The sequence below is a fragment of the Cyprinodon tularosa genome, unplaced genomic scaffold (genome assembly GCF_016077235.1).
Source record: "Cyprinodon tularosa strain WSP-4 unplaced genomic scaffold, ASM1607723v1 ctg852, whole genome shotgun sequence".
NCBI classification, from domain to species: Eukaryota; Metazoa; Chordata; class Actinopteri; order Cyprinodontiformes; family Cyprinodontidae; genus Cyprinodon; species Cyprinodon tularosa.
Genome location: NW_024039621.1, coordinates 44,124 through 58,588, shown reverse-complemented (window position 1 = coordinate 58,588; position 14,465 = coordinate 44,124). Strand labels below are relative to the sequence as shown.

Sequence of the window (14,465 nt, the reverse complement as noted above, 5' to 3'; positions counted from 1 at the left end):
TACAGTGTGTAATTTTCAGCGACATCTAAGGTCCAGACTGTAGACCGCAGCAACATGAACATCTCCCCCCCACCGCTTCTCCCCCCCAACAGTACCGCGAGACAAAATGTCTTCCACGACGTCCGCATCACCTACCTTCTCAAGTGATGAGGTTTGTTTACATAGATAATTTTAATACTGCCATCTATTGTTCAGTACCATCTCATCTCTCTCAACTTGCCGTAGTTACTTTCGAGCGTAATGGGCGATCTCGCAATCGCTAGTTTGTTGGCTCTGCGCTGCCGTAGCACAAAGATGTCTGCCTCCATGGCTGCGAGACCCGCTCCTATGTAATTATAAATAACGAATTGTAAGGCAACGCAAATATTAAGGTAAAGAGGCTGAGCTCGTAGATGATGATAAATAACATAGTTATGTATAATATATTACATTTCTGACTGTATATCCCTGTAATTATTACACACTGTAGCTTTAATAGGCACCAAAAGGTGTAATAGGCACCAAAAGGTGTACAATAGAAAAGGAGGCACTGGCGCTGATTATGGCTTTGAAACACTTCAAGGTCTATGTGGGCTCCTTTAGTGGCCCAATTGTGGTTTACACCGATCATAACCCGCTCGTCTTTATTCAACAAATGCGTAACTCCAATCAACGGCTGATGCGGTGGGCCCTTTATCTTCAGTCCTTCTGTTTAGAGGTAAAGCATATAAAGGGTAAGGATAACATCTTGGCTGACGCACTGTCTCGTTCCTACTACTGATGGTGCATGGTGACCCAAAGTCCCCATGCAGCATTTAGGGGTGGAGGTGTGACGCGCTCCTGTCACTGTTGTGAATAAATCCCTGTTTAATTGCTGTTTTCTTCTTGCAGTTGATTGGCTGGGGAGAGTTTAAAGGGATCAAGCCCCACCCACCAGAGTAAGCGAGGAAGTTTGGGAGAACTCCTGTTTGGTGGCGTGTCTCCAAGCCTCACTCCCGCTCCTTCGATGTGTTTTTCTGTTTGTTAACTTTCCCTCAGGTTGTTAGGTCTGGGGATCGTTGGCCGAGCTGGGGTTTTCCGGTTTTTGGTTGTAGGGCGAGTGATCCGGCAAGGCAGGGTGAGGGGAGCGGCCCGAATCTGACAGTCAACTGCTGGCACTGCAAAAAATCAAAATCTAGGTAAGTCCTTTCTTCTTAAAATAAGTGCATTTGTTCTTGAATTGAGGAGACATTTTGCCAATGGAACAAGACAATTTACACTTAAAATAAGAAAACACAATTGCATTCTTATTTTAAGTGCATATTATCTAATTATCTTACTTTAAGTGTAAAATTACTAATTCCATTGGCAAACTATCTCATTTATCTACTCAAAATAAGGGTGAATACACTTAATTTAAGAAATTTGTTTTTTTGTTATTTCTAGATCGTTTTTGAAGTGGGCTGGTTCGCGAATGCTCCCACCCTTTTGTTTATTTGCCACGATTCCCCAGTACCTCTATGTCCAGCCACAGTCTGAATCAAACCTTTTGTTTGTGTAACTTGGTCTGGACTTCATATGTTGTGTGCCCTGTGCGGGCCGTAACAGTCTGATTGGTGTGATTGGGGCTATGATTGGATCTGGTTCTGGTTCGAATGTCCCCGGGCCCACCTGTGCTGCTGCTGGCGTTGGACTGGGCACGCCCTGGCTTTCCCTTGCTGCTGCACCAACCTGCAGCCATGTTGTGGCTTCCGGGGCACAGAGGTGGTCAGTGGTGCTGGGGTATGAGCTGGTCCGCTGCATTGGGCTGTCCGGGGTGCCTGGCTCTCTCGGATGCTCAGGAGTATGGGCTCTGCTGTGGTGGTTTGGTGGCGCTCTGGCTTGTGGGGCTTGGGTTTCGGCCCTTGTCCTGTGTCTGGGTGACCGGGGTCTGAGGGGACGGAGTGCTGTCTCTCATGGCTCCTGGGGGGACCACAGCCCTATGGTCTTGGGGGGCTCTATTAGGGGGCTTCCTTTGTGACCCTCTGGGTGGGGGCCCATTGTCTCTGCGGTGGTCTTCCTGGTCTATGTGCTTTGGGTTGGCCGCTGGTGGACTGGTTCTGAGGTCCTCTCTGCCCTCTCCAGATTGCTTGAGCGGGGCCGGTGGCAGGGCCCCCTATGCATGTATGTTTGCAGGCGCTCCTACAGGTTTTCCCTCGGGTTTGCCCAGAGTGACCACAGGACATTTTTTGTCTTCTACGGATACAGCAGCTATTTGTGTGTGTGTGTGTGTGTGTTTTTTCTTTCTTCTCTTTCTTTCTTTTCAGTCTCTTACCCTGTCCCCCTGTCAGGCTTGGCATTACTCATATTACTTATTTAATAAAAATAAATCTTAAATGAACAATAAAGCAGGATTGGATGATCAAAGGAGGGTCTTCATCCCGACAAGCCTTCCTTGGCAAAAAAAGGTTTTGGCAGAGCACAGCACTCGAATTTAAATTCTGTTGCCATAATGGTGAACATGAAAGGGGGGGAAAAAATAAATAAATAAATGCTCATACTGTCTGTCTGTCTAAATACTGAGTTTTCTGTTCTGATTTTTGACACCAGTTGGCAAAAGGATCGATGGAGATAATTTCTACACTTTGTTCACATTTATGTTCAGGGAGATAAGTCTGTGATAAGATAAGATAGGGTTTTTTGTCACCTCTGCTTGGTTTTTACCGGTTATCTGTGTTAGGTTTAATCTTTATACATCATGGGCATTGTTACTTTGTTAGCCAGGTTAGAGAGAGTAGATGGCCTTCCTTCACATTGTGGATGTCACTGTGTGTAAGTAGGTCATCTAAATAGGACAGCTTTCTTGTCTTTTAAAGATACACAGCATATAGGCACGTCTTGCAGCCTGTCTGATAAAGGGTAGCTATCTGTAATTCTTGGGAATAGTGGCAAGATGCATACAGGTCAGGGCATGGATGGCGTGTCAGTTTCTGATACGGACTGCTTAACATCCACATGATCCAACACATAGACTCATGAGCTATAAGAAGGAGAAGAAGACCTTGCTCGGGGCTCAATCTTTGCCGGATGCTCGCAGACGTGATTTTTGAGCCCACATCTGTGCAAGCTCCAAGCATTTTTCTTTGTCCTGTAACGACCTGATCTGGAATAAAATCTGTTACTTTTTTACTCCTGTTTTTATAGTCCTTTTTTATTTGGTTTTACCCAGTTTGAGTTAAGAGTAGTAAGTAACTTGCTCCCAGGAAAAGAACCGGTGGGGAAGTCCCAAGGCGCAATTGCCTTTTTAGGGGACATAACTTCATCATTTAACATCTGTAAGAGACAAGGTAATTATAATTGCAACTATGTAATATTCTATATTACAAGAATCTTAGGAAAGAATGTAAAGTGCTGCATCAAAAGCAATTGTATCTTCATTTGAAATGCACTATTTAATTATTAACATCAATAAAGATTAGGTCTGCTGGTAATATTTAAACAGATAATGCATGTGCAGTTTACATCTGGAATAAATCAGCTATGAGGTCAATGTTTATAGAAAGCAGGATACGTGTAAAGAAGACGCAATTGCAACAGATTAAATGAAAAGAAGGTATGGAATTGAAAAAAAAATCAGTGTTGGAATCGCATCAATGTGCTTTACGGTTTGGAAGATCTGTGCTGTTGTTGAATTCTATGTTTCATTCTCTCTCACAGAAGCACACAGATGCTGAAGCTGGATACAAAAACACTGTTGCTCCCAGCTTTGACTTTTTATAAATGTCCTAAAGACTTCAAATGGATTAATTCTAATCCTGTACTCTTCATGGTGAAACGTAGGTATTCATATCTACTTTCACCTACTGAGTCCTTCTTTTGTTCAGCAACTATGGTATTATGTCCAGTCCTCTCACATCACACACAAGGCACCTCTAGATGTGGAAAACTCAAGTCCTCAAGGACCAACTGCTAGATATTCCTTTGCTCTTTGATTCCTTTGTGGAACACAATGGTTGCCTTAAAAAAAGTTGCATTAAACTTGCAAGACACTCTCACTTCTCTGACTGCCTTTCTTCCCCACGTAGCTAATGTTTGATCAAAAAGGTATGTTTTCAAAAAAACACAGCCCTTTATGATGTCATAAGGGGAAATAAGCTGTCCAGACCAGGTTGTAGCCTTCATGTTATGAATTATGCCACGCACCTAGACTATCTTTAAAGCTGAAGTCTGTAAGTTTTTAAAAATCACTTTTTTGTCATATTGGCTAAAACTGTCCCTATGCCCAGACAGCAGTACATGTGATATGTAACCTGTGAAAAAAACTGCTTCAATTGGTCCCACCTACTGTCTGTATTGCAATCTGGAAAGAATATTTCGGGACGACACAAAACAACCAATCACAGCCAGAGGAGCGTCTGATGGAGTGTCAATCACAGCTCACACACGCTGAATCCCGCCCCCTCCCTCTCACCGCTGAACCTGCCGCTGCCGCCCGGCTGCTGCAGTCAGGAGGACGCACGTGGAAGTCATGGCAAAGCGACAGCCACCAGCGAAAGAGAAACTGCCCTTACTGCCCCTGCCGACATCTGCTTACATGGCAAAGACTTCAAAAAAGAAGATGTCAATGGAAGAGCTGCCGCGTACGCTGCTTGGACGCTTCTGGTCGCATGCGGTAGCCGCGCAGATGCTGTGAGAGGGGTGAAGCTTGGAGGTGGGGCATGAGTGAAGTAGAGAGGGTGGGGGAGTGGCGTGAAACCTGTTTTTCTTAAAATTTTCAGTCGAAGTCTGCTCTCTTCTTAATGTAACAGACTGCAGCTTTAAGAACTTTGACTGGTTACCATGGCTACGAGTCGTGGGGGCGCAGCCTTCAGCAGGACGTGGAACCCCAAAAGAGCTGAATGAGAAGATTTTTGGTATAGGCTATCTGCCTAATTTGAGAAGAATTTTCCCGCACAGATGGCAAATACATGCTCTTGATGGTTCATTGTTAATGTTTATTTGTTTTATTTTCAAGTGTAGCATGAAATGGGACCTTTAACATGTTCTTTAGCTAATTGATGCACCTTTTCCCTTTTTTTCACCGTGAGCACTTTCTTTTTTTAGTCTTTAAAAATTAAGAATTTGAATGTCTACGTAACTTTTATATTTTTTCCTGTCAGATTTATCAATTTAAAATGACTAAATTAACTGTTATAATTAGTTACTTTGTGCTTAATTAGCCTACTTACCAAATCCTTTTTTTCTCTTGAATAATTTTTCAGTAGATTACTTTCTACAGAATGTCTACTCTTACATCAGTACAATTTTTTGTGTACTCTGCCAATCTCTGAGATAAAAACAACTTTGTTAGCCATCTACAGGAACAAGTAAATTGTTTTAGCAGCCGGACACGTAAAATGTGCATCGGTAGTAAAGTAAATTTAAGGATACAGAAAATATAAATAGTTATAAAATATATAGAAACAATAAAGTACAAAAATCTAGGTATCATTTACAGACTATAAATGCTTTCAAAGATGAGCAGATCAAATAAAATGGAACAAGTCCAGAAAGAGCACATAATACATATAAATAAATAATCCAGACAAGAAAAAATACAATAATATAAACATTATACACATAGAAGGAGTTTGCTTATATGATGCAACAAATCTGTGGCTTGTTATGGCAGAACATACCAGTGCTTTTAACATTTCAGGCTCATAAGTAATAATAGAGGCAATGATGCATGGATTTGCTAGAAAATGCACTGCAAACTCTGCTTCTTCATCCGCTTTCTAGTCCAAGGACCAGATGCAGCTTTTAAACATTCCTTTATTCTTTACAGGAGTTTTGCCAACAGTAGGAATTGCTCCTTTGCCCGGTTCCTCAACCTTTTCAGCTGCATTTAATTTAGATTATTTTACCAATAAAACGGTTTTATATTCGCAGATAAAAAATGTAAATGTTGCCAAGTAAGTGCATACATTGGTTTCAAATAGATTAGGTAATTCTAATTGCTATGGCAATTAGTTTCTCATGAAGTCTAGGTCAACTGTGTGTACGATCCCTGACTCCCTGTCAGTGGCAGTCGCTGTCATTTCTGTGGAGCCAAACCGTATATCTAGGTCAATCACACGATCCATTCCAATTGTGGTGTCGGGTGACTGAACAACCAATGAACCAATTTTTTCTACTTTTGGCTCATCCACATATGTGGGATTTCTTTTCTTTGTGCGATAAAACGCAAGGGTTATCTCTGTTTGATCTCTTTCTAAAGGTGATATGAAATGCTCTCTGGTTTCATTCCAGCCAATATCCTCACCAATTTCAACCAGCTTTCCAAAAATGTCCCTGCACAAGTCACCCTCTTTGTTTGAGTATTTCTTGTCTGCCCTGTGCTTGGACTCATCAAACCACTCTAAAAGACTAACTCCATAAGTATAGGCACTTTTTCTTGATACAACTACTCCTGGGTTTCTTCCAAACTCTACTGCTCCCTTCATTATAGCTTCTTGGGGCCTTAGTGGACACAGAACTTTACAGATATCTATAAACTCATCAGTAATGTGTTTATGTAGAATCTGACTTTCAGCAAAACCTCCAACTAACAGAATGTACTCAATGTTCTGTAGTTGGCTCAAGATGCCTCTGAGAAGCCGAGTGATGCTACAAAGAGACTCTTCAAAGAAAGATATTCGTTTTTCATTCGATATATTGATTGATCCCTCGTCATAAGATGCTCCATGCACATTTTTAAAGAACTCCTCCATGTTTTGTTTTTTTTGAGCCATCGTTCCTAGATTTAGTGGACAGATGATTTGTACATTATCATCATTTCTTTTGAAAAGTGTGAAGTCATTAACAATTCTTGTAACCTCATGGGGATACTTTTCCTCATATTCATCCCATATTTCAGGAGAGAATATATCTCTGAGAAACTCTTTAAATTTTCTGTCCACAGTTTGTCCACCTAGATTGTTCCCAGAGGCTTTGAGCAGCTCCCTCAAAACTCTGTGCTCAAGGACTTCATGAACGGTGATGTCAATGGTTCCTCCTGAAAGACACAGAGGGAGGTGATGAAACACTGATTGCCAAGCGCCATGATTAAAGTAGACTTTTTTAAAATCGTTTATTGTTAGAGCACTTCCAAGTCTGCCCCGCTTGCATAATACAAACTGTGTTTCCAGATGAAAATATATGCGGTGGAACCTGGAGATTTTACCTTGTATGTTACCTTGTACTTGTCAACTGTAAACACAACCAAATGTGGATGTTCTTTCTCTCTGACACATGGCATTCGTGTCACGTTGTTAAATAGATCAAACCAAAATAGACCAGAGCTTGGTCAAAGTTACACAAATACAACTGCAGAGAATATTGTTGGGTCTGTCCAGCCCTATAAATTTCAATGAGGGTATAATTACTACAACTTCATAGATGTAGTAATTACAATTCTGCTGTGCTACATCTTGTACAATGTGTTCTGACCTTAACACCAATCTACAGAGTAGTAGTAATCAAGTTGGTAGCTAAGGCAACACTGAATCAGATGTTTAAAATCATCAAATGATAAATAAGTTTTAGTTCAGGTAAAAGTCTAAGTTTAAAAAGGGATCTTGTGACTATATATCCAATATAGTTTAACACAAGATTTTACAAACTGTACCAACTTGTAAAAAAGGTGAGACACTATCAGAAGCTCAGAAAGGAGCAGCAGGAAAATCAGAAAGAGCACCAGCACTGGGATGAGGCAGTTGACCTTGTCCCCCTCTGGAGCTAAGGAGCCCCAACAGGAGATCAGAGGGGTACAGAGATAGATCCGAGAAGCAGAGAGAGTGCAAAGGTGGGAAAAGGCTGTCATTGGCTGCTATCTGCACTGAAGCAAATGGGAAGATGGCAAACAGTCCTTCAAATGGTAAACGAAGGACTGTTTGTCTTAAAAGTCCTTCATTGTTCTTTCTTAAAAGTCTGTCTTCATTTTGGTTGAAAAAATCTCTGCTGCCTCCTTCATCCTGTCACATCTAGTCTCTGATTAGTTTTCTCAACACGAAAGTGAACAAGAATTCAGATTGTTCAGCTGCTGTGAATGTCGCATAGCCTACTCGGCAGGGAATTCTCACCAACCTGCAATCACCAAAAATGTGTGTTTTAGCCTTGCTGGAATAAACAACCTTTGCCTCGCTGTGCTTCACAGTGCTAACGTGTAAATCTTTTACTCTGGGAGCAAAGTTCATGTTTGATGTGAAAACACTTTTAGACTACCTAGATGAGAAGGAGAGGAAGAAGAAGATTTTCATTGTGACTCAAAATAATAAACTTGTTTTATGCCTGTTGATATCTAGAAAATATAAAACTATTCCAGATTTTATCTCAGTTTGTCGGTCAAATGTTGGTTATAGTGGAAAAAATAATAATTGTGCTCAACTTGATTTAGTTTCTGCCATCTGCATATGTATGAAATGAGATGTTACATTTTCTAAAGAAGCAACCTGAAAGAGCAAGTAAATGGAAGATAAAATTAGTCAAAGAATGGATCAGAGAAATTTAGGGGGAAGTCAATGACTTCCTTGATCAATTTGTCTGCATAATTATTTGAACTGTCCCTGTATAGTGCCTTAAAATGACATGTGTTTTGAGTTGCTGCTAAATAGACAGACTGAACTGAATTTAATTAACTGATTTTCTAACTCTAACTGGTGAAGCAGATAAATTATATCAAACACTTTACTTTAGCTCCCTCTTTTCAGATCAGTTTGGTGACAACATTAGAACTCTTGCATGATAGCTTATCAAATGACATGACATGCCGTGGTTTGAGACCTAATTTAAAACACAAATTGTGTGTCATATAATTCCTTTACTGTGAATCATATAATATGAAACAGAGTAAGGGAATAAGAGTGAGTAAAACCGCTTTCTTTTTTATTTACCCATATAATAACATTTTAATGATAGTATTTCAATCTCCCCCCAAAACAGTATGATAGACATAAATAAAGTATTCTGAATAAAATATGAATAAAGTAGAGCAAATACTATTTTAATGGTAAAAGTAAATGTTATAATTTTTAAATGAAAGTAAACATATGTCCCCAACACTTTAACCAGATAAATTTGGACTATTTGAGAGTAAATACTTATAATTGGAAGTGCTTTGGAAAATTTTTAACCAGCACTCTATCCAATTCTTATACTATCCTCATATTCTTTTAAAGGTGCCATACCTCCACAATCAACAACGATGTACTTCGTTCCAGGAAATAGGTCGAATCTGTTTTTTCCCTGCTTCTCTGCTATGAAGCCATCAGCTGGTAGTTTTTTACAATAGACTGAAGCTGCTTCTGGTTCCAGAGCAACTACCAAATTTTTCCCATTTCCATCTGCCACAATACCTGCCTGCAAACAATGAGAAAGTACATATATTTACTATAATGAGGAAATCTCCCCATTATAGTGTCTAACAGTCAGTATGTTACCTGGACTGCAGCTTCTCTCATGAACTGTTTAGCTGAATGATCCCAGATGGCAGGAACAGTCAGAACCCAGGTAAAGTCATTGGCAATCAATGTCACTCCTTCAGTGTTTTTTCCAATGGTTTTCATAGCGTCGTCTTTCAGGAATCTTAGAGCTTCTGTAAAAACCTTTATTGCCTCCATTTCCTTCCCGCTGGCTGCTTTAATTTTCATGTTTTTGGTAATTTTCTGTCGATATTTGTCAATAATATTAGTTCAGTCTTGTTAAACACTTAAAACACGGGCAAGATGAAAACTATCTAAGTTATCTAGAGTTGGAAGTATACTGTAATTTAAATCTTTTCCAGAGCTTGAGGTTGAAATGTTTGCAAAATGCAGACAATTCTCAATAGGCAAATTAATAATTTTAATAACTTGAGTTAGAACACTGTATTTTAATCAGACATTCTTTCACTTGGCAGTATGAACATGAATTTCTAAGTAAAAAAGAAAATAAAATTGCAAGTGAGACATATTTAGTTGTAGAGAAAACATAATAATAATAATTCTGAATATGTAAACGATGAAAAGTACTTTTTACTCACTTTGTCATAGAGGGACATCTTAAAGCAATCAAAGAAGAAGTTTTCTCTGGATTCTCTGCATGATTTACTTTGATAAGTCTTTCTGGCTTCATATCCAAAGCTGAGGAACTGTTGTTGCTCATCAAACAGAATACAGGTAGGAGTCTTTGGGGTTTCTCATCCAACTTCTTCACCCCAAGATTTCACATGGGGATCTATGTTTTCCTCTCTGGATGTTAAACTAAAAGCATATCCACTATATGCTGTTCCAAAGTCTATAGCTATGATATAAGATTCCTCCATTGTAGGGAGAGGTCCTGCTGGTTGTATACTGAGCAAAGGATGAGGTACTGAGAGGCTTGTGTTTAGGTAAATATTTATATGTAGGATAAGTGGGCAGGACTGATAAAAGTCCAGCCTTTGAATGAATGGAATTTTTCTCTATTATGAATGCAATATGCCAGATGGTTTCACTTTGAACAAGACAAGCAGCAGAAAGTAAGACGGCTGTACGCAGCTCCAGGTAAATGCACCAGATTTAAAAGCTAGCTGTAATATTAATTGCAAAAACATTATCCTTTTAACCTTATGCTTTACAATTGAATCTAAAGCAAAAATCAGTACAAGGCAACAACCAAAACCAAAAAAATGTGTGCTTATTACTGAATCCTGAAAAGTAACGTCATTGTTTTTTAAAAGTTGTTTATTTAAGAGTGCCATATTTTACTTCATGGGACTTTTTTTTTAGAATAAATACAGCTGGATGAATGCCAAGAGACTGTCGGTAATAAGCAGCCTGGTGTCCTTTTATGAACTAGTGTTTTATCTCTATGTGGGTGGAATATTAAATACAGGAGCTATGTGTATTTTATATCCAACAATTCAGTACTGATTCCATAACTGCTATTTTAAAATAATTTAATGGGTGGTATCAAAATTAATAATCTGTCAATTTTAGGAGTTGGAAAAAATGGAAGGCTCTTATCCTCAATCTCATGTTGAAATAAGGTAAATATTTGATGTTGTTATTAAAAAAGTGTCGAGCCTATTCAAAATCCATCAAAGTTAAATAAATAAAAATTTAAAATTCCATATATGCAAAACAATAACATGTTTTGTTTTTTTAAGCAAATTCAGCAGGGAAATATATGGGGATATTTTTTCATGTTTTGTTCTTTTTGTACACAGCAATGCATTGAATGAAGGAGAAGAAAAACTGAAATCCCTCTCCAAAAGGTATTGTAAAAGGCTTTAGGTATAAAACAGAAATATTATCAGCATTTTATCATTTAGCATTATTACTTTACCTTCCTTTACCTAGGTAACAAGAAAAGAGCTAAATTTCCAACCTAATTCCAGACCTTTTCAATACATTTTTTGAATTATGTTTATGATACAGAATGCATTATATTTACTGCAGTATTTTTGCAGAATATAATAAAATAGAAAGCAGAATAGAACAGAATAGAATATCCTTTATTGATTAAACTCAAGTTTAATCATGAATTAATGTTCTGATTTACATTAGACTAACTTACATTTATCTCATGCTTTCATGAAGAATTGAAGAGATCGGAGACAATCAACGAGAACAGCATAAGCAGATAAGGTAAAACCTTTTTTTAAATTAATTTACACAGAACTAAAAAGAAAATACAGTGCACGTAAAATCGACAAGCAAGACATTCCAGAAATGACTGAGAGAAGAGGTATAAAATGTTAGTCAAGTTATGGTACAAAGGTTAGTGTTTTATGAGTTATCAATCTTTGGTCAGGTTTACTGCACTCATTGCAACGGTGGATGTTTTAACTTCCTTATTAACAAATGGCTAACAGCACTACCATTGTGAGACTTATCTTTTTTCCTACTGCATTGACATTAACCTCTTGCATGGCTCTATGTATTAAATGTTTTTTATAATCAGGTCTTACAACAATAAGAATATTATTATCCGTTTTCAGTCTTCAATGCCTAAATTAATGTCAGTAGTTTCCTTTCTCTAACCCAGTTTGTTTCTCTCAGGCAGGGTAAGGCAGTGAGCAAAAAAAGGAAAAAGACCAGATTAGGTCATGTGATCCAAAGTTGAAAGAGCGCATTTGCAGTCAAGCTTTAATGATGCAAACACCTGGAGCCTGACAACAGAAAAATGTATTTTCCACCATTTTTAAAAAATTGGATTCAGACCAAGTCTGAGAAGACATATCTTTTAATCTCAAAGTAGAAGTTGGTCCTTCTAGTGGATAATTCAGGCACCCAGAGTTTTAACAAACCATGTTCCAATGAATCACACTCAGTCCTGGACAGATTGTAGCCCCATTGAAAGGGTATACTGTTCGTAGTTGTGTATGTTATATGGTCTATAGGGTTAAGAGAAAGGGGTCTGTTTCTAAATCAAACATAATATTTTTTGTACTCTTTTGGAACATAAAGACTACAGGTCTAGGTTATTTTTTTTGATAATAGATACAGTGAGATGACTCCATGTCTCATGAATATTTCAAGGTTTTCTTTTAGTGCAGGGTTTTGATAACTTATAGATAAATGCGTTGAGGTGGACAGAACCAATATGTAACTCATTTTAAATTCCCTGCAGACTCAGAAATATAAAGTGGGGGGAACACTCACGCAAACAATATGATGCAAATACTCTATAGTAAACTTAACAGAAGGCATCCGTCTTATACATTACTTAAATTGACTCAAATAAGGTTTGCTCGGTCTTACCTAAGTTCAGTATCATCTGTTTTACATGTTGTGTATTTTACTCCACAGAGCCGCTTTAGAAAATGAAGAAAATGATATCAAAGGACTCATAAAACGGTAATTTGACGAGAAACAAAATTGCTAAATTAAATGTACAATCTAATAGTTTGGACTTAATGAGCTATCTTTGAAAAAAATATTTTTTAAGTCTCCCACTCAAAAACATTTTTGGCAGTGTGTTTAGATGTCATTAACACCAAGCCATTCCTATAGTCATGCCTGACAACATACATTCAAATCACCTATTTGATAACCCCACAACCACTTTAACATTGTGTGCAGAGGACATGCGTTCCTGCACACAAAACTGCGCAGCAACTGCTCACGCCCTAAACCCTGATTTGTTGTTTGGGATTTTCTTGCTAGATAATTATTTTTGCTTGAAATACTTTTTAGTTTTCCAGGATTTAATCATCCATCCATTCAATTTCTGTCATGCTTATCCAAGCAGAGTCACGGGCGGGAGCAGTGCTTATCTCCAGCTGTCTAACTTGCAAAAGGCGGGGTACACCCTGGAAAGGTCAACAGTCTATCGCAGTGCAACACAGAGACAAACAGGACAAACAGCCATTCATGCACAAACTCCCACCTAAGGAGAATTTAGAGAAGCCAATTAACCTAACAGTCATGTTTTTGGAATGTTGGAGGAAGCTGGAGTACCTGGAGAGAACCCACACATGCTCAGGGAGAACATGCAAACTCCATGCAGAAAGCCCAGGGTACACCCTGGGCAGGTCTCTAGTCTATCACAGGGCAACACAGAGACGGACAAACTTATACAACCATGCACACACACCTAAAGACAATTTAGAGATGCCAATTTACCTAAAAGTCATGCTTTTGGACTGTGGGAGGAAGCCAGAGTAACCATGCAAGGGGAAAACATGCAAACTCTATGCAGAAAGACACTAGGCCTGGAACCTTCTTGCTGCAAGGCAACAGTGGTACAATCTGCACCATCCTGCAGCCCTGCATTTTAAAGTAAACAGAATTATTAGACTTATAGCTGTTTATAAATAAAAAAAAATGGTTTCCCCTCACATCAAAACCAGACGTAACTCAAAATTCTTGCAGATTAGGTATTTTGTTCTAAGTAATAAAAAACAAAACCTTACATAAGAGATGCAAGGTTATCCCACCTGGGGCCCAACACTTTCAGGGGGAAAAGGAGTGACAGCTGAAAAGGGGACTGGTCTGCAGGAAAACCGGGAAACCTTATCTAAATATGCCTAAACTTGATCTGGTGAACTGGAAAGTCAATGGCTTGGGGAGAAGGAACCTGGGCTAGTGTGGAAAATTGAGAACAATATATATATATATATAGATTGATAGATATATATTTTATCCCTCTCCTTTTTTTCAGTATTGAAAATGCACTTATTATTATATATTAAAAAAGTAAACAATAAATCTTGTCATATTGCTATTATGATATATATATATTTTTTTTTATCTGAGGAAAATCTTATTCTTCTTTACTTTTAAAACAGGGTAAATGAGATGGATGGATCCACCCAAAGGACAAGGTAAAAAAGTTTACCTGTTTTATTTTCATTCTTTTGTTAAAAAGCAGTAAATGAAAACCAACCATTCTGCTCTGTAATTTCTTCAGCCTGTTTTGGTTCTTCCATTTTTTTATTTAATAAAACTCTGTTAGTGCCTGACAGCAAGATATATTTTAAGCACAAAATATAGAGGACATATCACAAAGTTTTCAATAAAACTGGCATTGTTGTTGTAAGAAAT

At 38.4% G+C, this 14,465-nt stretch overlaps 1 protein-coding gene and 1 long non-coding RNA gene across 2 annotated transcripts; one reads left to right on the top strand and one right to left on the bottom strand.

The window, feature by feature from the left end:
- Positions 1-4,920: 4,920 nt before the first annotated feature.
- Positions 4,921-10,290, bottom strand: LOC119775140 (heat shock 70 kDa protein 12A-like). Its single transcript, XM_038273049.1, has 4 exons — positions 9,977-10,290; positions 9,396-9,620; positions 9,144-9,315; positions 4,921-6,973 (listed from the first exon to the last, which is right to left on the bottom strand). The coding sequence occupies exons 1-4, from the start codon at positions 9,992-9,994 to the stop codon at positions 5,946-5,948; spliced, it is 1,443 nt and encodes a 480-aa protein (XP_038128977.1). The 5' UTR covers positions 9,995-10,290; the 3' UTR covers positions 4,921-5,945.
- A 1,223-nt stretch (positions 10,291-11,513) lies between these two features.
- On the top strand, positions 11,514-14,245 carry LOC119775147. The gene is made up of 3 exons (XR_005279617.1): positions 11,514-11,564; positions 12,729-12,776; positions 14,210-14,245. It is a non-coding gene; the product is annotated as an uncharacterized LOC119775147 (long non-coding RNA).
- The last annotated feature ends 220 nt before the right edge of the window (positions 14,246-14,465 follow it).